Raw genomic sequence first — 21289 nt, 5'->3', positions numbered from 1 at the left:
TAAATAAATAAATAAAAATTATAAGACATTATTACACAAATTGACTAAGAAGTCCCACAGTAAGCTTAATAAGGTTTGTGTTGAGGGTACCTACTTAGACAACGATATATATATAATATTTATAAATACTTAAATACATAGAAAACACCCATGACTCAGAAACAAATATTCATGCTCATCACGCGAATAAATGCCCTTACCAGGATTTGAACCTGGGACCATCGGCTTCATAGGTAGGGTCATTATGTCATTACCCACTAGGTCAGGCCGGTCGTAAAATTGCACTTAAGAGGGAAGCATAGCAAGTACTCGTCAATACAAAATAGGAAAATGTTTTTGCATTTTTAAATATGTTTCACTCCATGATTTTTTTAAACCATTTTCCAATGAAACTATTTTCTCCCGAAATGGAATTTCATATATAAAGTACCGTTATTTCGTTAGGATCGTAATGCTATTCCTCTTAAAACGTCATATTTTCACAGGATTTGACGTGTAAGCTGGCACTCTACACTCTATTACTGCAAAGTTTGCACAGAGCTTATCTCATTAACGCCTACACCCACTTTTGAGAACCCACCATTTTTCTAATGCTGTTAGGTAGATTTACCCGTACTAGCTGTAAGTGGGTACAATGGCCGTCAATGTGTCAGTCCGGGCGTAAGTATGTTTCCCAATATTTTTAGCGATTGGAATTAGAATACGTGGTTTATCGTGCAGATGATGACGTGGTGGTTCACGACGTTCATGGCGCCGGCCATCAAGGCCAAGGTGCACACGCTGCCGGGCGTGGAGTTCCTGTACGCCGTCATGGCGCGCGACCAGCTCGACGTGCCCGCCTTCGTCACCGAGCACGACATGACGGTGAGCGCCGTGCTGCTGCCTCCCACCCAGTGCCAGGAGAGGGAGGACGCTTAGCACAAACAATTTCTTCCCTATAGGAATAAGAATTGCGATAGGAATTATTGGTCCTAAGCGTAGTAAGCGTCCCTTCCTCGGAGACATGTGACAAATTTAAAAAATGTAGACGTATGAAAAATTTGGTCAATCACTCGTACGAAACTGTCTTAGGCCCATGGCACTAGCTCCACTAACGTACTTTAACGTGTTGCGCTTTAACTCCACTAAATTACTAACGTAGTCCGAACCGGCCTGTAGACTTAAGTAATATTCGGACTTGTTGTTAAAAGTCCAACTATATATAAAGAATATATTTATTTCAAGAATTTGGCATTACACGAGCAGCAGTACATTGATCCCCACACTACGCTCAACCTATAACGTGGGAATGTCAGAAAAGTATCGAAATGGTGCGGTTCTTATTTTAACAGAATATATTATTGTTAAAGCTAAATTATACATAAGATTTTTTATTATTATATAACTAACTATCAAATTAAGTAAAAAGACAGTTAAAAAGACCTAAATAAGTTGTATGTAAGTGAAAGTGTGTGAGGGTATGTATGTATATATGTGAGTACATATGTATGTATGAATATGTGCGTGTAAATAACTACGGAATGTGTGAGAAAAGAAAAGTAGCTGTACAAGTTCTTTCTTTTGGGATCAGACTTAATCGAAATTGTGGTCTACTACAACTATACATATTATCAATCAAACTATACTTCGTATAATCTACACGCCGACCTAGAGAGCGGTCGCGGACATGTACCCTATTTCCCCACCCAAATAAACGGATGAAAAATAATTTAAATTGATAAACTCCGAGATTTAAATAAATAATCTCTTTAACCTGTTTGTGTTTCAGATAAACGGTCTACATTACTTCCAGCCAGACACGAACAGCACGTAGACGTGAACTGCACGTGCGCGTGCTCACGTCTCGTGTCGCCACGTGTCTCACGTGCCTCGCGTCTCCACGTCGCCACGTCGCTCGTCTTCGCAGTTCACTACACATAGTACAATACGTTATGTGGTCAAGGTATCCAATAACGACACGGAACAAGTGCCAAATATATGCACACGCTACCTTGTGTATGGTCAATAAGGTGGTGAGTATATATGTGGGCGGCCGATCGTAAAATCAGGCAGATCATGAAATTCCTAGGCATATCGTGAATTGTCTAAATCATTGGCTCGTTCCCCGAGTCGACGAGGCTCCTATTTCTGGACAGTTTGCCCTTCGGGCATCTGAAGCAACCTATCTTTGGTTTAGTGAGACTACACAGGAACTTAACGATCGGCCTGATTTTACGATCGGCCGCCGACATATACATATTATTGGCACATTGTCCGAGTCGATGTTTATTACCTTGATTACCATCATCCACTCCGTTAACCGACTATTCGTATACAAACCTTAAAGACAAGACATAAAGGCCACCTTCAGTGAAGTGTTGTAGTTCCAGCAATCCCAGCATAGCAGAGATTTTTGTATTAATACTGCTAAAACAAAAAAAAAATACTGTGCTGTGAACAGTCACTAGATGACGCTCTTGGATTTGCCCCTTTCCGCCTTTAAAGAAATATTTGATGACTACGCTATTTATTATGTACAGTCGCCATCAGATATATCGGAGCGGCGGAGGTGCTCAAAAATATCTGAACACGCACTACGCTAACGCCTTGACAATAGAGGCGTGTTCAGATATTTGTGAGCACCTCGGCCGCTCCGATATATCTAATGGCATCTTTACTATCTTCACAATTTTTTGTTCGAGTGTATAGTAAAAACCAAGAATACATGTTACAACCATCAGCGAAACCTAAAAATAGTTTTTGAATATATTTTATTGTTAATATCGCTGCCTAGAAAAAGGTATAAAAGTAGTCGAAAATGTATGAATACCGAGAGAGACCTAATTTTTAATACATATGTAAAAAAGTTCGAAAAAGAGAGAGAAGAGTGTCTCTATAAAATTGTTCTCGTTATGTCAAGTTTAAAATCGTAACATCTGTAGGGCTAAGATGGTCGGTGTTTTATCATCTGTCATTATGCCTGTCACGTTCTAACAAGTATGTAAGTGCGAAAGTGATGCATGACATGAAAAGTGATAAAAATGCGACCATGATACCGCCGCTGTAAGGGTTAGCCTTGCCTATGATTGTCTGATCTGGCATAATTTGTTTCTGATAATTCCAATGATAATCTATAGGTAGAATAAGGAACACAAAAAAATACTTCCATATTTATTTCTAGACCTACGAAGAAATCTATTTTGATTCATTTTTGCATTCCATTCATAATTGTTGAACATTAGCTTCTCTCTTTCTGTGAGCGGGAACTCGTCAGCGCGTGTGCATTTCTCGCTTGCCCAGATGCGACTAAAGGAAACTTGTACAATTTGTCACAATAAGCGCTTCAATTTTGAAACGAAACTTTGAGTTATAATAAATAATTGGACAATTCTTTAAAACTTGCCATTTTTTTTCTGATAGATTTATGTTACCATAGATGTTGCGATTTAAATTCTGTCTTGTCTGTAGTTAGCTTTAAAAAAGACATTACTATGGTTTCTTAACTGCAAAGGTAAGATGACAACCATCGACATTATACTTCATTTTTGTAAGAAAAATTTAACAATCCTTATTTGTGTTTTATAAATTAAGTCAATAAAAATATAGAGTAGTTATCTAAATCAGAATTATGTTTGAAATATTGGCCTGTATTTTGTATCTCTTAAGAATTTTAGTGAAATCTGTAAATAATTTAATTATTTAAATATTTCACTGAACTCGTTTGTTAACACTGTATCTTGTAATCTATGTCTTAGTATTAGAGGTGCATTTTATAATTATTTAATGGTAATATGGTTGCCTGGTAATGTTCTTGTAGGGCGTGTACCTACTTAGATTTGTTGCTATAATGTGTACACGGCATTATAGATTTTTGGCACTATGCCCTTGTTCTTGAAACTTCTTTTTTTCAACGAGTCTAAGTACTGCATTTTTAAAATATGCCATTAAAAAAGAATTATACTGAATACGCAATGTAAAAAAAATCCTTTCAAAAAAACATGTGCCTATTTTTTTCACAACTTTCAATCTGTCCTATAGTAATTCGATCCTGCGACAGGGTATGTGCTTAAGCACATAGTTTATTTAAACGTCATAGATTTTATATTAGCTAAGCTTTACATAGACATCTTGTACCTAATGATGCAATTAGAAGCAGTGGGAGTAGAAAAGACTAACCTCAAAATTTTTAAGAATTAAAAAAAAATCGAATTCTTTACAATGTTGCCAACATACAATAACCATAGACAATTGTCGCGTTCACTACTCCTACGTTTTTACGTTGAAAGGTGCTTGATATTTTTTGCATATGAGATTTTATTTTTACATTACGTAGATAAGATATCGGGAGAAGTATAGAATTAAAATTGTATGTAAATATGCTGTTGACGTTTAAACAGTTTTGTGAGTTCACCGCCAATGTTAAATACAAAATATTAGATACACATAATCATAGATCGTAATGAAATTTGTAAAACTTAACTCCCACGATAGTAGAAAAATGTGACGTCGTTTGGAGAAAGCAATCTTATGCCGTTAAACATAAAGACATGTTTAGATTGTCATTTGTACATGGCAATATTATTTTATGATTGCCTTGTTGAACCACACAAGGTACCTACCAATTTAAGACATTGTACTGTGTTTTACACTTATATTGAAACATCTCAATGTCTGTTTATTTCTCATTTCTAACGAACCTAAAGCGATCTGTAGAAATATTGCCAATTACCAACCACTGCCTCCACGTCAGGTGAGATTGTAAATTCAGTGAGATTTCATAATATATCTGGTCTTAGATGAACGATATTTTTGTATTTATCAAATAGCACCAACAGTTTGTTATAATGTTTATAGCACTGACACCATGTGAAGTTAGATAGTGGCGCCGCCTAGCGTATGATTTAAACAATAGTATGCTCGCAAATTTGTTTTCTATCTCTTTCAAACAGTGTGTAATAGGCCTAAAACAGAAAAAAAAGAGATTTAATTAGGTTAATCCTAGTGTTACCAATGATAACAACTATTAACTGGTAATCTGGGAATAATAACAGATGGCGCTTTAAAAGCCTGATATATTTTGCATTCCTAGCGCTTTTGTAACGCCATCTAGTGACGTGAAACGTTTTATTTGGGCGAATCAACTTTTCGACCGACAGTTTTGAATCTCTTGCGTTACTCAAAATGTCTCTGGGGTTACCGAGAAATCGGGCTTCTAATATATATCGTTTCTGTTTATTGTTTCACAGTTGGGTCTTAGGGACTTTGAATGTTTTAACATACACCCAAAACTGAAACAGAACATTATAATTTGAATAATAAAATAAATTTTGACGACCGGTCTGGCCTAGTGGGTAGTGACCCTGCCTATGAAGCCGATGGTCCTGGGTTCAAATCCTGGTAAGGGCATTTATCCGTGTGATGAGCATGGATATTTGTTCCTGAGTCATGGGTGTTTTCTATGTATTTAAGTATTTATAAATATTTATATATTATATATATCGTTGTCTAAGTACCCTCAACACAAGCCTTATTGAGCTTACTGTGGGACTTAGTCAATTTGTGTAATAATGTCCTATAATATTTATTTATTTATTTATTATTTATTTAAATAAATAAATTATCGTCTGGTGACAAACAAACTCACTAATTACCACCACAAGTTAGCCATAATGAACCATATTACTACTGAAATAAGGTTGATTTTTTTGAAATTATTTTTTATTAATTAGTGAGATTTTCTTGTTACCTGACGATTTATTAAAGGTGAAATTTTACAACGAAATTTAAAAATTGTGGACAGATTTGTGTCGGTAAAAAAATTTGATTCGTCCATTTACTACTGCACTTACAGTAACTCAGAGTCGGACCAAACTAACTTTGCATTGAATTTACAATGGCAAAGTGTGCTTAATGTCAAAAGTAATAATATAATTTATAATTAATAGCTTATAGTGACACCTCTTCACTTTGTTTTGTTCAAATCGGTGCAAAGTTAGATTAGACGGACTCTACCCTCCTAAGGCTCCCTACCTATTGGACTTATTCAGTTCGATCAAATTTAAATCATATTCAATTGGAACAGAGTTGCATTTGTTTTGTTTCGTTCCATTTACAAACAAAACAAAATGAACTCTACAACGCACACTATAGGTTCAAATTTCAGTGGCAAATATTGGATTTTATAGCCTTAGGAGGCTACTAGAAAGAACAGAAGTCAAATATTTGCGGGCGAACTGTTGAGTAGCCTGCCCTACCACTCTATGTGCCACCTATATACTCTGGTTTGTTGCGTGTGTGTGAGAATGGTGTGTGGACGATGCAATATTATGTGTGTTTTATAGAGGTTGAGTATAGTAATGGCGGATGGGTGGCTTGTGTCCCGGTCGACAGATATCTGAGAAAAAAAAACTGTACACTCGACTTTATACACCTTCATCTAAAGCGAAATATAGATTTTTCTTAAATTTTTTATCTTATAATATCGAAATTTCAAAGTTGGTTGCTGAAAACTTGTAAAAAAATGGTAAACAAAGGATCATGTGACTTAGTTACGAGTCTAATAATTTAATTCTATAGATAGAGGTTTGTAGCTCATTGGGGAACGGCAGTCACATGTTTTTTTTTTAAATATTCGAATTAAGTAAAAAGATGTCTGACGATTGGGACACAGTCATATTGAATTGTTGTTGTATAAATAAAGTTAAATTTTTAATACAGTTGTAATCGTAAGACTTTTCCAACATACTGTTTCATATTTGTAAGCTCGGTGTCTTCTATAGTCTGTTTATAAGCAATTTTTAATGTCAAATGTAAGTTGATGCAATAATTTACTCGAAACTTACACCTGTAGCTTTTGTTAAATTAATATATTCACTATAGTTGAATCAAATACTCGCTGCACGCGAGTATGTAGTGTGCTCTCTGTCACATCTACCCGCCGTAGGTAAGTGTGACAGAGAGCACATTAACACATTCACTGCCAGACAAAAAACGGCGCACTACCCCAGAAACCGGTGGTCTATAGCTGCGTACAAAACAACCCGCTCAGTGGGTTGTCCGGCATCTGAACAAAGTTCACGAGCGCCCACCAGGTGGGTGGGCAGTGAATGTGTTAAGTATTCGAGTGCCATGAGTAGTAGATTCGACTTTAGCATAATGACTATGACATATATATTATATTATAGTCAGTATGCTAGTTCTTCAATGTAAATAGTGTAATCAGTATCACAATTTGTAAAGTGTCATGTAAGCATTATTTAAATTTCATAGAACTAGTTATTGAGGAGTTTTGCTCTGATGATAAAGTATCTGTCCAAGTCAATATACAACACACTTGGCAGATACACTGTCATGTACATCGTTCCACAGCAAAAGCATTTTGATTATTTTGTTTAAATAAAATATCTTTAACACATTCACTGCCAGACAAAAAACGGCGCACTACCTCAGCAACTGGCGGTCTATAGCTGCGTACAAAACAACCCGCCCAGCGGGTTGTCCGTTATCTGAACAAAGTTCACGAGCGCCCACCAGGTGGGTTCCCGGCAGTGAATGTGTTAATAGGGAAGGCTTTACCGGCGTAAAGTCGTCAATGCCATAAACAATGAAAATTTTCAATGAGAGATGCCTTCCTCATTTTATACAAATTTGTGGGAGAGATACATTGTCATCAAAGAAAACTTCCTAAAATATCAACAAGGCCTTAGCATGTTAAATATTGTTACTTTTTACAAAGTTTGGTTGCGAGTATATTACTGTTGATAGGACATGTTGCCATGGTCTGTGTTACATGCATAGTATAGGGTTTAATATAATGTGATCAATCAAGTTAAGTTTCATATTTTATTAATATAATGTAGACTATTATATAGGCTATGTAAATATTTAACAGAATACAAAAATAAAATTAATAATTTACTAATTAATGCAGTTTTCTTTTGAATGAAACCTACTTTTTTAATAACATGGTACAGTCACAGGACAAAGTGTCAAAAATACATGACCTTATTGCCTATACATTAAAGTAGTGTATACATATTTTTGGCACTTTGTCCGTGTTGATACTTAATAATTTGACTGTACAGTAAAGTACAAATAGAAACAACCAGTGAAACCACATACATATATTGTGCAACACACAGGATCAATACACATACAGTAGGTGCTCGGTAATCGAATACCGAATTTTTCCCCCTTTGCCAGATTGTTGGGACTGCCAGATTAGTGGATTTGTATGGGAAATGTGTTTTGTGAGAAAGATCGTAAAGTTTCATTTATTTTCGATAAAAGTTGCAGTAGTAATAAGGATACAACTGAAAGAAATAGGGGTACCTTTGAGATTTTTTTCTTCACTTATTTAAATTAAAATAGGTTTTCAGAAAAACCATATCATTTCTCATAATCTTGTAGATTGTTTTTTTCTGCTCAGAAAGTGTCATATTTAATATAAAAATTGGTTCAGATTATTACGGTATTTTGCGGGAGGAGGAGCCTTAAATGATCATTTTTTGTAGAGAGATTATTACTTGTAGTCTTAAAAAAATAAATTGATATACAAAGATGGTTTGACAATATCATGCTTATTTCCTCTTAGCAAAAACGCTTCTGTATCATTTGACGTTTACATATATGAACCTCCAGATCTGTTTTTATACTTTTTTTGTAAGTAATATCTATATTTTTATGTATGTGTTCTGAACAATAAATAAATAATAATAAAATATCATGAGTTGTTAATACCAACTGTTACAGTTATTGAACATGGCACAGTTTTTTGACACTGAGTCCTTTGGGATAACCAAATTTATTTATTTAATTATAATTGCTTATGTGCATGTTCATATATCACTTCTTCCAGTAACAATTGTTTCAATACATGATACCAGGTATGGCATTGACAGATGCTTATAAATAAGTACATTACTATTAACTATTTCCTATGCTTTTTCCTCATCTATATAGTACATTTGGTGGATATACTTAGTACAACCTGCTGCTGCAAGCTTCAACTCCCTAATAACAAGTAGGTGTGAAAGTGATTTATACAAGACTTGCATTGAATTTTTGTATTTATTCCACGGGTAGTCTTTGGCATAAATACAAATAAACAAGGAACAAGGTACCTCAGTTTGGTTTGGCTAGTTAAAACTCAGGAGTAAAGTCCATAAAACTTACTTGAAATTATTAAATGCTACATCTGTAATACTGTTTTAGAAATTATATCATCTTATATCAAATATAAAAAACAATAACACAACCTTTACTTCAAATGAACTTTGTTTAAAATATTTACAAGAAAATTCAGCGTTGGGTATTTTTGCGCAGCACTCAGTAATGCGACTTTCAAGACATTGAGAACATTTGAGAGCAGGTAACCCCCAATAGCCCCCAGGTAGCAGGGGATGGGCCACACCTGCCACGGCGTGTTCCAATCCAGAGGTATCACCACCGCGCCCAGCCACGCGCCGCACACCGTCAGCAGCGCGTTGTTCACCAACATCTCCAACACGCTGTCTTTTGCGAAGTTCTTCACTCCAAACAACAACTGCATTGATGTTTCCACTCCAGTGTGCGCGACCAACGGAAACACCGTCAAAAGCGTCAGCAAGCTCGACAACATCAGCGTCTCTTCATGACAATCCAACACTGGAGCTCCAAATAAAATTATTCCAATGAAAAAACAGAACATAACCCCTAAAAGGAAGCCAAATCCTTTCAGCATATCGCCCGCTCTATTCTTGCTCACTTTAGGTTTCTTCGCTAAGATATCGTTAGTTGAGTTTAGGTAGAATGATTTAAGTAATTCAGCGACGAAAATGAGGACCAAAATGTAGAATGAAGATCCGTTTCCCACGGAATAAAGTAAGCCCTTGTATGAAATCACTGTAACTATGCTCGGTAAGTAGATGCATGTTATTAGACTAGATATTGTCACTCTTCTTAACTCCAGTTGGTTGTGTAGAGTAAACATTATGAATGTTATCTTTTTCAATATAAATGCAAGAATTTTACACACATAAACCCGATTCAATGTTATCAAAACCTTTGTCACACTGACAGACAGAACAGATGACAGATTACAGATTTGCATGACGTGACACTGACATTTTGAAAAATATAAGTCGTACATTTAGAGACGGTTTTAACAGTCACTCAAACATTGCGTCGCGACTAGACCTTAGAAAATACACAGTTGAACACTGCAAAATAAGTTTTAGTTCGATATTTTTGTTACAAACACATCTTTAATTAACTATTTTGACCAAAACAAATTAATTCAGAACTAGGTTCTTTGACAATTTACAGAAATATGACATCACTGACAGTGTTTCCAACAATCTCTGCGTTTGTCAAAAATGTCAGTAACCACCAATAGCATTCGCGTAAAAGCGACACTGTGCTCGATGGTTCATACGTTGTCTTCCCATTCAATCTTGTGTTACTCTTTTACATTGCGAAAACAAGCTACAAATTCTACGTGTTGACTGTTCAGAAATCAGTGTGGAGCAATCGATATGACACAGACTTTATAAATGAAAGGCGCCGTCGTTCAAGACACCAGTTGAACTCCGGCCAGACCGCGAAACGTTCGGCTACAGTGCGAGCCAACGTTGACCTCAAAACATCGATCATTACTTAACTTAAGTTTATCGCAAGTATTTGTCGTGACCGTGTAATATATTACGTAAAGATGCCCTGTCCGTTCTTGGGATCGTTGAACCAGGCGTTCGTGAGGAACTATGGAGCCGCGCTGATGAAGCAATACGGGAACTACTGCCCCATCATCAGTCGCGGGTTCCGCTCGCTGGGCCAGGACGAGACCAAGTGCCCGTTCATCCAGGAGAACTCGATCGTGTCGGAGGCCCCGCGCGAGATGACCGAAGACATCGTCGACCGCAGCCCCTACCAGTACGATAAGTTCTTCCACGACCAAATCAATGCGAAGAAGAAGGATTACTCCTACCGTGTGTTCCGGAAAGTGTCGCGGCTGGCGGCTGAGGGCGCATACCCTCAAGCTTTGGAGGGTGCCGCCAACAACCGTGTCACCGTGTGGTGTGCCAATGACTACCTGGGTACATCCCGCCACCCTGCTGTGCAGGATGCCGCCGTGAGCGCCATCAAGGCCTATGGCACCGGGGCAGGAGGCACCCGCAACATTGCTGGCAACTCGCAGATGACTGAACAACTTGAGGCAGAAATCGCAAAGCTCCACAAAAAGCCAGCAGCCCTCATCTTCAGTTCTTGCTATGTTGCCAATGATGCAACACTTTCCACTTTAGGAAAACTTCTTCCAGGCTGCCACATCTATTCTGATGCTGGTAACCATGCGTCTATGATCCAGGGTATCCGGCACAGCCAAGCACCTAAGCATATATTTAGACACAATGACCCCAATCATCTCCGTGAGATGTTGGAGGCATCACCGATAGGTGTTCCTAAACTAGTCGTATTTGAGACTGTACACTCCATGAGTGGAGCAATCTGTCCTCTAGAGGAAATGTGTGAAATTGCACATGAATATGGAGCTTTAACATTTGTGGATGAGGTCCATGCAGTGGGCCTGTATGGGAAACATGGTGCTGGAATAGGTGAGGAGAGAGGAATAGAGCACATGATAGATATTGTATCTGGTACACTGGGTAAAGCTTTTGGAAATGTTGGTGGGTATATTGCGGGTTCTTCCTTGTTGGTGGACACTGTTAGATCACTTGCTCCTGGCTTCATCTTTACCACAGCATTGCCGCCGCCTGTGCTAGCAGGCTCTTTGGCATCTATTAGACTCCTTGCAAGCGAGGAAGGCCGAACGCTTAGAGCAAAACATCAGTCCATGGTACGGTACTTAAAGCTGTCTCTGCTAGTCGCCGGTCTTCCTCAGCTGCCATCAGTGAGCCACATAGTCCCTGTACCCATAAAGGGAGCAGATAAAGTGGCGTTGGTGGCAGAGTCCCTTATGAAGCGGGGACATTACGTGCAGGCGATTAACTACCCGACCGTAGCCCGCGGGGAGGAGAGACTGCGGTTCGCGCCCGGCCCGCACCACACGCCAGAAATGATCGACCAGCTAGTCACAGCCCTGACAGAAGCATTCCATGAAAACAACATAAGTTTCAACCAGTTTATAAAGAATGGTGCATGCCGCGAATGTAGCATGGAATATAAGTTCGACGTCATGTACGAGGAGCCCTACAAGCTGCCCTTAGCGGCTTAGCTTCCAGAGTCACTACAATGGATCCCCATGAAAATGAGAATGCTTAAAGCAAGGAAAAAAGAGAATATTAATGTTAAGTTACGTTCTGTGTAGTCTATGTCCTGTTTATCCTATTTATGGTTTATGGTAGGGGTTGGGGGGGTCAAATTAAAAAAGTGATCAAAGTTTTTCATTGTTTTATTATCTGCAGCCTTAATGATGAGTCAGTAATTAACCCTTTGACCGCCACCGTCGGCTATGGCCGACATCTGAAAGACTTGCCAAGGACGCCAACGACGGCTACAGCCGACAGTTTCGCCAATGCAATAGCGACTAACGCGGGATTCTGTAAAGTTCAATTTCGCTTAAATAATCGTGATAGCCAGCGTCCGGGGCACGGCATGTTCCTTTGTCGTCTGGCGTTCAAAAGGTTAACAACCGCTGGAATATCACTTGTAAATGCTCTGAATAACTGATAATGCAACTCTATGACAACTTAGTCCTTTAGACAGACCAGCATTGTTTAGATAATAAGGCAGCATTTTGCACTTATTTAAAACACTGAAGGTACATGTCCCAATGTTCCACGCATTCACAATAGTTGTCATACAAAATCGTAATTCAGTCATGGTCATGGCAATAATACATTTGTGACGAACGGGGTATCAATTATTGGAAATAAGGCGTCAAACAATGGGATGTTTACATTAAATAAATAACAATAGGTACGTAACATCAAGTGCCGTTCACAGCAATGTTAGTTTTCCGAAGGTCGGGCTCGAAGGGCCAAAATATACTACTACATTAAATATTTGGTAAGCATTAATTCACAAAGAGCGCAACTTATGGCGTAAAACGAAGCTTTCCGCTAATTTCAAAGTCTAACATCAGGTTAGTAACCTGTCTATAACTCCTATTTAACATATTCACGAGACCACGGAAAAACCCGTATGTAGCGAAAAACGCCTAAGAACAGAATCCGCCTAGCGGGTCGCTAAGCAATGCGGCACTTCAAACGTGAGTTCTATAATCAATAAATAAGACTGACATTCGATTGTCATTTTATTGTCAGCACGAAAAAGGGATACAGAAACTTCGAAGTTCTTAGCGATAGTGTCGAGTAATCAACAGGGGTGGGTTTTACCTGGTCTCCATACCTCACCGCGTTAGATAGTTGTACAGTCAAGATTAATAATTATAATTTATGGATGTCGACGAAACAATGAGTCGATGCGCAAATAAGTAGTAAATGCCTGTTAAGTCCTAAGAACCAACTGAAACATCAGGGGGCCTACCGCGAAAACCGAAATTTGCAAATTGCGGGGATCTTTCTCTTTTACTCTCACTAAGACGTAATTAGAGTGACAGAGAAAAATGCCCGCAATTGACGAATTACGATTTTCCCGGTAGCCGCCCAGAACTCGAATTGTTATAAAACACTAGATAGGTAGGCACCTGTTTAGACGACCCATTAATCTCCCTCTTTAGCGATTGCGTGAAAACTGATTGACAGTTGATGAGTTGACTAATAAGAAAAAACGGCCAAGAGCATGTCGGGCCATGCTCATTGTAGGGTTTCATACTTACCATTCTGTCAGAACTGGTCAAACGGGGGCTATTAATTAGTAAGTATTGTACATTACGAGCATAAGGGAGTATCTGAATATTTTTTTCGAGTATCTATCTTCGCAGCGCTTTGTACGCCTTTTTACTAAAAAGGTTTTTTTTTTGCAATAACTCAAAAACGTCTAGACCGACCATGTTCGCTATAGTTTTCATTAAAATTGTTTACTAAGCGTTTGTTTCACGATTTTTTTTTATATATATATTTTTTTTTTTATTATGTGGGGGAAGGTGCATTTTTTTTTCGGAACGATTATTGCCGAAAATATTGACTCGATCAAAATTAGATTTAAAAAGACCCGTATTCGTTTTTAAAGACCTATCCTACGATACCCCACACTATTGGGTCAAAGCATTTTTTTTTTGTAGTTTTATTTTACCGTTCTGTCGCCATGCATAATTTACGTATCCATGCCAAATTGCAGCTTCATAGCACTAACAATCACGGAGCAAAGCCGCGGACGGACAGACGGACATGGCGAAACTATAAGTGTTTTTAGTTGACTACGAAACCCTAAAAACGAATGACTATCATGGCTTAGGTTTGAAGCACCATAATATCTGTCTATACTAACAATGTGTCTTGTTATATCAGATGATAATACACAGTCATGTGTGTCGCTGTCGGCACATGCCTAGTTACATAAATAGCCACTCAATATTTTTCCACTTACGATCTCAGTTATAAGTGGACACGTATGACGTATAATGAGGGTTTAGATGTTCCTTTATTCTTAACAGTCCGCCGGACGGTATCAGTCTGTCAGTTGTTCGGAACTGTCCACTTTTTGTTCTAACTGACAAGCCGATACCGTCCGGCGGACTGTTAATCAGTCCCTTTAAATAGAAGGACACCTAAGTAGGTATATTGAGTTGAAATGAATGATAAAGTAAGTCTTGTAAATTAAATTATATTTAGAAATAGGTCTAAAATATTGAGTAACATCATTCTGTAGTCGATTGTACTATATACACAAAATTGCTCGTCATGAAAAAATTAAAGATCCAACGGTCACGTAAGTCAGTTCCTTAGAGTGAAATACAAAATAATTATAAAAATGCGATTCTGAATAAGAGATGTAGAACTGAAATTCACCTTATTCTTAAGAATCTTCTCTAGGTATACGTCTCAAATACGATTTTTTTCAACACTTGTAAAAGCGACTTTAAAATCCACGATCCTTATCACACTTCTTACAGAACGTTGTATTTCTAGTAGCTGTATTATGATGTGGAATGTTCTTCCCCAGTTCGACTGCTCTACTCTCGCAAGATGCCATTTCGCTGTGCCCTAGGTCTTTATGGTATTAAACACTCAAAAAAGGGTGATTTTGAACGAATCGAATTACGCAGCACTGAACTTAATTAACGATTATTCTTAAGCATCTCCCAAAAACTATTTTTTTAACACTTGTCACTCCTTTAGCACTTTAAAGTTCATCCCAGTAGATAAGTACTGACACCGTCCCATCCCGCCATAAGTCGCCGGATTGGCTCGCGTGGATGCCATAAAGCAGTTACACACACACACACGCCACGCCATTGTGAGCCATTCCCTTCTTCGTGCTCTTTCCGCAAAAAAAAATTATGGCTGGTTTTCTGTAAAGCGGAGGATTCTTTCCCAGTTTGACTGATAGAATAGCAAGATGTCATTTCGCTGTGCCCTACCTCTTTGTGGTATTAGACATTTTTCAATGCTCAAAAAGGGTGAATTTGAATTACGCAGCACTGAACTTAATTCACGATTATTCTTAAGAATCTCTCAAAAACTATATTTCTCAACAGTTGTAACTGCAACTTTAAAGTTCTTAATCCCAGTACTTGATGACACCATCCCAGCCCGCTGTGAGCAACCGACTTGGTTCGTGTGGGTGCCACAGCGCGGTGATGCAGACTCCATCGTGAGCCTTCCACTTCTTGTAGAGTTTCGTGCTCTTCCAGTCCCAGATGTAGCACTTTCCGTCGGCGTCGCCGGATACTAGGTAGCTGGAACAAGGGGAACATGATGAGTGGTATTGAACATTTTTAAGTTCTATAGTAAACCGACCACGCCACAGCGTAAAAGACGTTTGCGTCTGCTGCAACAGTTTGCTGTTTGGCGTTTACGTAGCAAAATGTATGGCGAAAACGAAAATAGATGCCGAGATTTCAGGCAACTAAGTCCCATAGACATACAGACTTAGACCTTAGACTTACTATCGGCCCGTTCCCTATAGAGATAACATATATAGAGGGGACTTGTTGTACAGTGCAAACTAATTATGTAGAGACTTCTAGTTCGTGTGCAGAGAGTGTTCGTTAGGACTATCAAAACAAGATGCCTGAGTGGCTGACAGTTTGTGCGGTTGATTTCAACCAATCTTAAAATGAACGCCGTCCCTCCGGCCAGAGTTTTTACTCTCTAAATGTGTCGATTGGTGGGCAAAAGTGTGCAGTCTGGAACCAATTTATACAAAATTATCCAAATCAGACAAATCATCTGTACAGTTCGGCGCAGAATTACAAAGCGCGTGCATTTAGAGAATGGTTTTACTCTTGGAGGATTTAACAACTGGAGACGCCTTGTCTATAATTTTCTGTACAGTCAGCGTCAAATACTTTGTAGCAGTCAAAGTGGCCAAATAGTTCGGTACACCATACTAAATATATGGTGTACCGAACTATTTGGCTACTTTGGTTGCTACAAAGTATTTGACGCTGACTGTACAAAACTGTCAGCCGAATTTTGGTAGGAGGGGCACGTCAAATGTATGGCTATTTGTCAGTCCATATAATACATATCACCATTAGCCGAGGTTTTCTAATGAGGGGTAAGCTCTTAAAGGCGACTCCAGCTGTTAAAAGGTTATACTCTACATTTACAAAATACATCCGCTTTAACAGAATCCTGATTGCGCATCCGTATACATCAAAGTCTACTTTCCATACCTGACGTTAGCTTTATCAATGTTGTCTATTTAAGTGGTAGTATTGTCAGATTGTCACCATGATAAGTTTATCTGGAGCGTTCAAAGTTAACGATGTCAATAATCACGATTAAAAGTCGTGTCCATTCCATAAAGCGTAAACAAAAACTACTATTACAACAAATATCACTATTATTACGTAGAAATAAGGATCATTGTTGTTTAATCTATGAGTTATGGGAAATAAAAACCAAGGTAATAGCAACTAATGATAGTGTAATAGATATAAAGATTTCCGTAATTAACAGATGGATAAGCGTAATATATTCAGTAAAGTACCTATTAGTAATAAGCTAATAATCATAATCATTATACAGTTATATAGGTGTTAGTAATATATCAATTGATTTCTACAGGGTTGCATAATTTAATGCAATTGAGTTCCTTAGCTTAATCCTATAGATCTCAAAGAAAATGTAGACAAAATGAACGGGTATTTCTTTTCGGGCCGACACTGGCAGTTAGACAGATATTTTTTTATTACTAATACTTCCGCATATATGCTCACTCGCTCATGCGACCGGATTTGCCGTCTACTATCATGGGTCCCCCCAATTTGCCCTTGCATTCTTGGCCTCAGTTCACGACCGCCAAGCCAACGTTTCTACGCTAATAATACTACAATACCAATAAGTCATATTTACTTAGGGATTCAAGAGTGACATACAACATTTTAGATTGCAGCGGATAATCATGCCATCCGTGCAATGTTATGACATCGCAACAAACTCGAGATCCCGCCCTTGATAACGAATGTCAATTGCTAAGCTAATCTCCTTTCATACATTTCTTGGCAAGGGCGTATCCAGCCAGTGAACTGAGGGTGGGGGGGGGGGGGTCATAAATATTTATCCTCCTAAGGACCACGGGCCTACCCATAGGACTAATTAATTCAATGCAATTAAAACTTTACGATTGGAACAGAGTTGCATTTCTTTTGTTTCATTTCATTCCAAAACAAAAGAAACTCAACCTTATTCCCTACACTATTGAGTTCAAATTCAAATAGTAATTTTTTGTATGGTGGGCCGCAGGTGGTTATTACTTTTGTTTACTGAGAGAACTAAATTTGCTCATCTTTGCCTATATGCAAGTACATAGTTTTAACTACATGTAATCAAATCTAAATAATTCAACTACATGTAATCCATTTTTTTTTTTATATTATAAAAATATTTATTGACAATAACAATATACATAATGGATATATACAGATGATTACTATAACTAGCTTATATCTAAAATAGGCCCTTGAGACATTGTACCAAGGATGCTGGCGGCATTTCCTCGTTGTATCGCAATACTGATACGTTGTGCGAGGAAGCCGCCAGCTCTTCGATCACCAGTTACGTCAACCAGACGTTTCGCGATTTCTCCAAAAAACTTGTGCACGCTGGGACCCCATGGACCGAGAGTTTCAACGCCAAATCAATTTGTAGTTAAAATTACACAAGTAATTGATTACGCCCAACACTGAATGATGGCAGATCTATATTAGATCAGTAGGTATCACATTATATTGTTGGAATTGTCTACAAATCAATAATACTTTATTGATAATACTTTATTGTATAAAATACAATGGTCCTTCGACGCAGACAGCCAATGTCAGTGGGCAAAGTCCGCGTGATATATTTTGAATGGAGTAGATTATGGAATAATCTAATTCATTTATCGCACCATACGTAACCTCGAGATTATGACGCCCTTCACGACATGATGAGATCATAGCTGAGCAAATATGTTTAGTATCACCCTATTGATCCGATCCAACGACGACCGGTTTGGCCTAGTGGGCTAGTGACCCTGCCTACGAAGCTGATGGTCCCGGGTTCAAATCCTGGTAAGGGCATTTATTCGTGTGATGAGCATGGATATTTGTTCCTGAGTCATGGGTGTTTTCTATGTATTTAAGTATTTATAAATATTTATATATTATATATATCGCTGTCTAAGTACCCTCAACACAAGCCTTATTGAGCTTACTGTGGGACTTAGTCAATTTGTGTAATAATGTCGTATAATATTTTATTTATTTATAAATTACCGTCGGACCCATTCCGTTATTCACAAAATTTAGCAATCCTTTATTAGATTTCCTCCCTTTCTAACAAATACAAATGTCAAAATGACAAAAAAGGATAAACGATCACATAGAGCTTAGACTTGACAGGCGTTTATGAATATCCCCGTTAGCCTATGGACTCAAAAAGTTAGCTCCAAAATATATCGGAATTTTGCTGACACATTATTTATTACACTGAAATTGAGTAGCAACTTGAGTATAGTTGGAATGGGTGTAAATTAACTCAAATATATCTGAACATGCATTTTAACATGATGACAATAGAGCGTTGGTCAGATATTTCTGAACATCATGGCCGCTCCGGTGTATCTGATGTGACTGTATAATTGATACCAATTTTCCAATTATCCGAAACAGTTTGAAGCCTCGTTCAATTAGCAATGAATCCAATACTTATTTAAGCAGATAGAACTGCGAAATGGAATGGAGCAATTTCTTTTATTGCCACACCCCGTGGAAACGGCAGTAACCGATTATTTTATATTGGATGCTTCCGGTATAAACGTTTCGCATGTGTATTGAAATATATACAGTAATGTTATCAAATTCAAGTAGTGAAGTGTCTGGTAATAGACTTATTTAATTTATCAGCAGACTTCCGCGTAGCGTAGGTACTCGTTTACGCTGAAAAGAAGTAGGAAGGGAAGTACCAATAACACTCCTTTTCAACTCACTTTTTTTATTTTATTTTAGGCTCATTACTCGTAAATATTAAACCCGCATGCTTTCTTCATTTTAATTATTCAACTTGTGCGGTAATATATGATAAACCGATTGATTTTATTTAAATTCTACATACAACAAACAACAACAATTGATACATATAGAATTATTTTTACCCTCGCAAGTGTGTTGAAAAACGTCATATGAAACACGTGTGCATTGGTCATTACACACATCGGCTTTCTTATTCGCACAATATCATCTCGAGTGTAATGACCAACGTAGCACACTTATATCATAATGTACTAATTCAACCGTAGACGATAAGCATCTCTGTTTTAATGCAGCAAATTGTTTTTTAAGATTACTATAATATTATATTTATCCTAGTGGTGACTGTTGTAAATGTATAAAAGTTGTTATGTGAGTATTTATCATGTATCTACAGGATATCACTGTTAATTATTTATTGACTTTTGAAAGAGCTCTTGAGGCCTACAAGCAGATTTTTATTTTATTAATTTTGTAAACCTTCGAAGCAGTCCGTTACAATGAGTTTTACTTGACCCTCGAAAAAATATAAAAGTAGATACTGCAGATAGTAATTTCTTGTTATAGGCCTTAAGGAGTGGATCATCTAAAGTGCAATTATTAAATCAATTAAGGTTGCGTTAAAATAATCACTGATTACCGGATTCAATCCATCATTTTGATGCTGGCATAATAATCTGTTTCATGTAATTATATCAAGATATAGGCGTGCAAAATTCCACTTCCAAACAGTCACGGAATGCATACCCCCGATTCTAGTGTAACAATTTTTTACTTGTTTTGATACGACTTTGGCGATAGCTTATGGGGGTCCAGGCAGGAGGAGTCAAAGTGTAAACAGCGGTATAGTCAGTTAAATAATGAACATTTATTGAAATGTATCGTCGTCGTATATACTATTCCTAAACCTACGAAAAAATAGAAAGATAGGTATCTTAGAACTACAGAATCTAATCTACCCTTTGACGTAAATCGCACCTCTCTAGAGTGCGATGGCATATCTTCTATCCCGCTCACAATCGCCGGTTGCATGAAGTGGGTAGTAGAAAATACAGCAATTCAGGACTACCGCAGAGAATGTCGCTTGCGAGAGTAGCACGCCCTGTCTTCCATCTCGCTCCAACCGCTGCATAAATACGCCGCCTGCGCGCGCCTCAGTTGCGTCCGGCCGTCGATGCGAGCGCATGTCCCATAAGCTCACGTTAATTAGGGCGAGCAAAATAACCTGGAAGTCGTGTCGTTAGGTATTTCGCTCGCAATTATTGCAACGCGTGAGACGCACTTCGTGTCGTGTCACGGTCTTCTCATAACAAGATCTTAGAATCGGCGTTCGAATTAATATTTCAATATAGGTATATTATATGCATATGCAAGCAATAAGCTTCCAAACAAGCACGGAATGCAGCCGGGCAAAATTCGGCGCCCTACTGAATCGGCCTACAATCTTATTAAGGTGAAGCGATAAGGTCAGCGGGCCGAAGGCCTGAATGGATATATCGTGTTATTATCGTAAAAAAATTGGCGTCTGATTATAGTGTGTATTTAATCGTTGAACTTGCAAACTAGTTTGACTTTGGCTGAATATATTGTATATTAAAGGAGGTGGCCGGAAGTTGTTGTGATATTGCAATTTCTAAAGGGGCCCCCCACTGATTAACAGTCTGCCGGACAGTATGGGCCTGTCAGTAGTTCGGAACTGTCAACTTTTTGTTCTAACTGACAGGCCGATACAGT

The 21289-nt window shown here is 38.0% G+C and overlaps 4 protein-coding genes and 1 long non-coding RNA gene across 7 annotated transcripts in view; 3 read left to right on the top strand and 2 right to left on the bottom strand.

Moving 5' to 3' along the window:
* The window catches only part of LOC133520246 (protein GDAP2 homolog), a 148897-nt gene extending 143592 nt beyond the window's left edge, over positions 1-5305 (top strand). For both annotated transcript variants that reach the window (XM_061854624.1, XM_061854626.1), the window contains exons 11-12: positions 721-864; positions 1769-5305. In XM_061854624.1, coding sequence (XP_061710608.1) covers positions 721-864; positions 1769-1813 — 189 coding nt within the window. In that variant the 3' untranslated portion in view covers positions 1814-5305. The remainder of the gene's footprint in view (positions 1-720; positions 865-1768) is intronic.
* Positions 1-21289, top strand: part of LOC133520260 (uncharacterized) — a 380113-nt gene that overhangs the window by 154091 nt on the left and 204733 nt on the right. The window lies entirely within an intron of this gene.
* On the bottom strand, positions 7808-10138 carry LOC133520252 (phosphatidylinositol-glycan biosynthesis class F protein). Its single transcript, XM_061854632.1, has one exon. The coding sequence runs from the start codon at positions 10106-10108 to the stop codon at positions 9239-9241; it is 870 nt and encodes a 289-aa protein (XP_061710616.1). The 5' UTR covers positions 10109-10138; the 3' UTR covers positions 7808-9238.
* On the top strand, positions 10418-12354 carry LOC133520245 (5-aminolevulinate synthase, erythroid-specific, mitochondrial). Its single transcript, XM_061854623.1, has one exon. It carries the CDS (start codon positions 10670-10672, stop codon positions 12185-12187), a length of 1518 nt encoding a protein of 505 aa, XP_061710607.1. The 5' UTR covers positions 10418-10669; the 3' UTR covers positions 12188-12354.
* The window catches only part of LOC133520239 (pre-mRNA-processing factor 17), a 47869-nt gene continuing 41264 nt past the window's right edge, over positions 14685-21289 (bottom strand). For both annotated transcript variants that reach the window (XM_061854615.1, XM_061854616.1), the window contains one exon: positions 14685-15775. In XM_061854615.1, coding sequence (XP_061710599.1) covers positions 15598-15775 — 178 coding nt within the window. In that variant the 3' untranslated portion in view covers positions 14685-15597. The remainder of the gene's footprint in view (positions 15776-21289) is intronic.

The sequence above is a fragment of the Cydia pomonella genome, chromosome 8, assembly GCF_033807575.1.
Source record: "Cydia pomonella isolate Wapato2018A chromosome 8, ilCydPomo1, whole genome shotgun sequence".
Classification (NCBI taxonomy): Eukaryota; Metazoa; Arthropoda; class Insecta; order Lepidoptera; family Tortricidae; genus Cydia; species Cydia pomonella.
This window is presented reverse-complemented; position numbering and strand designations above follow the sequence as displayed.

What these genes read in the sequence shown, in the direction of transcription:
- LOC133520245 (XM_061854623.1), top strand. Translation starts at nt 10,670, where the DNA reads ATGCCCTGTCCGTTCTTGGGATCGTTGAACCAGGCGTTCGTGAGGAAC.
- LOC133520252 (XM_061854632.1), bottom strand. Translation starts at nt 10,108, where the DNA reads ATGTACGACTTATATTTTTCAAAATGTCAGTGTCACGTCATGCAAATC.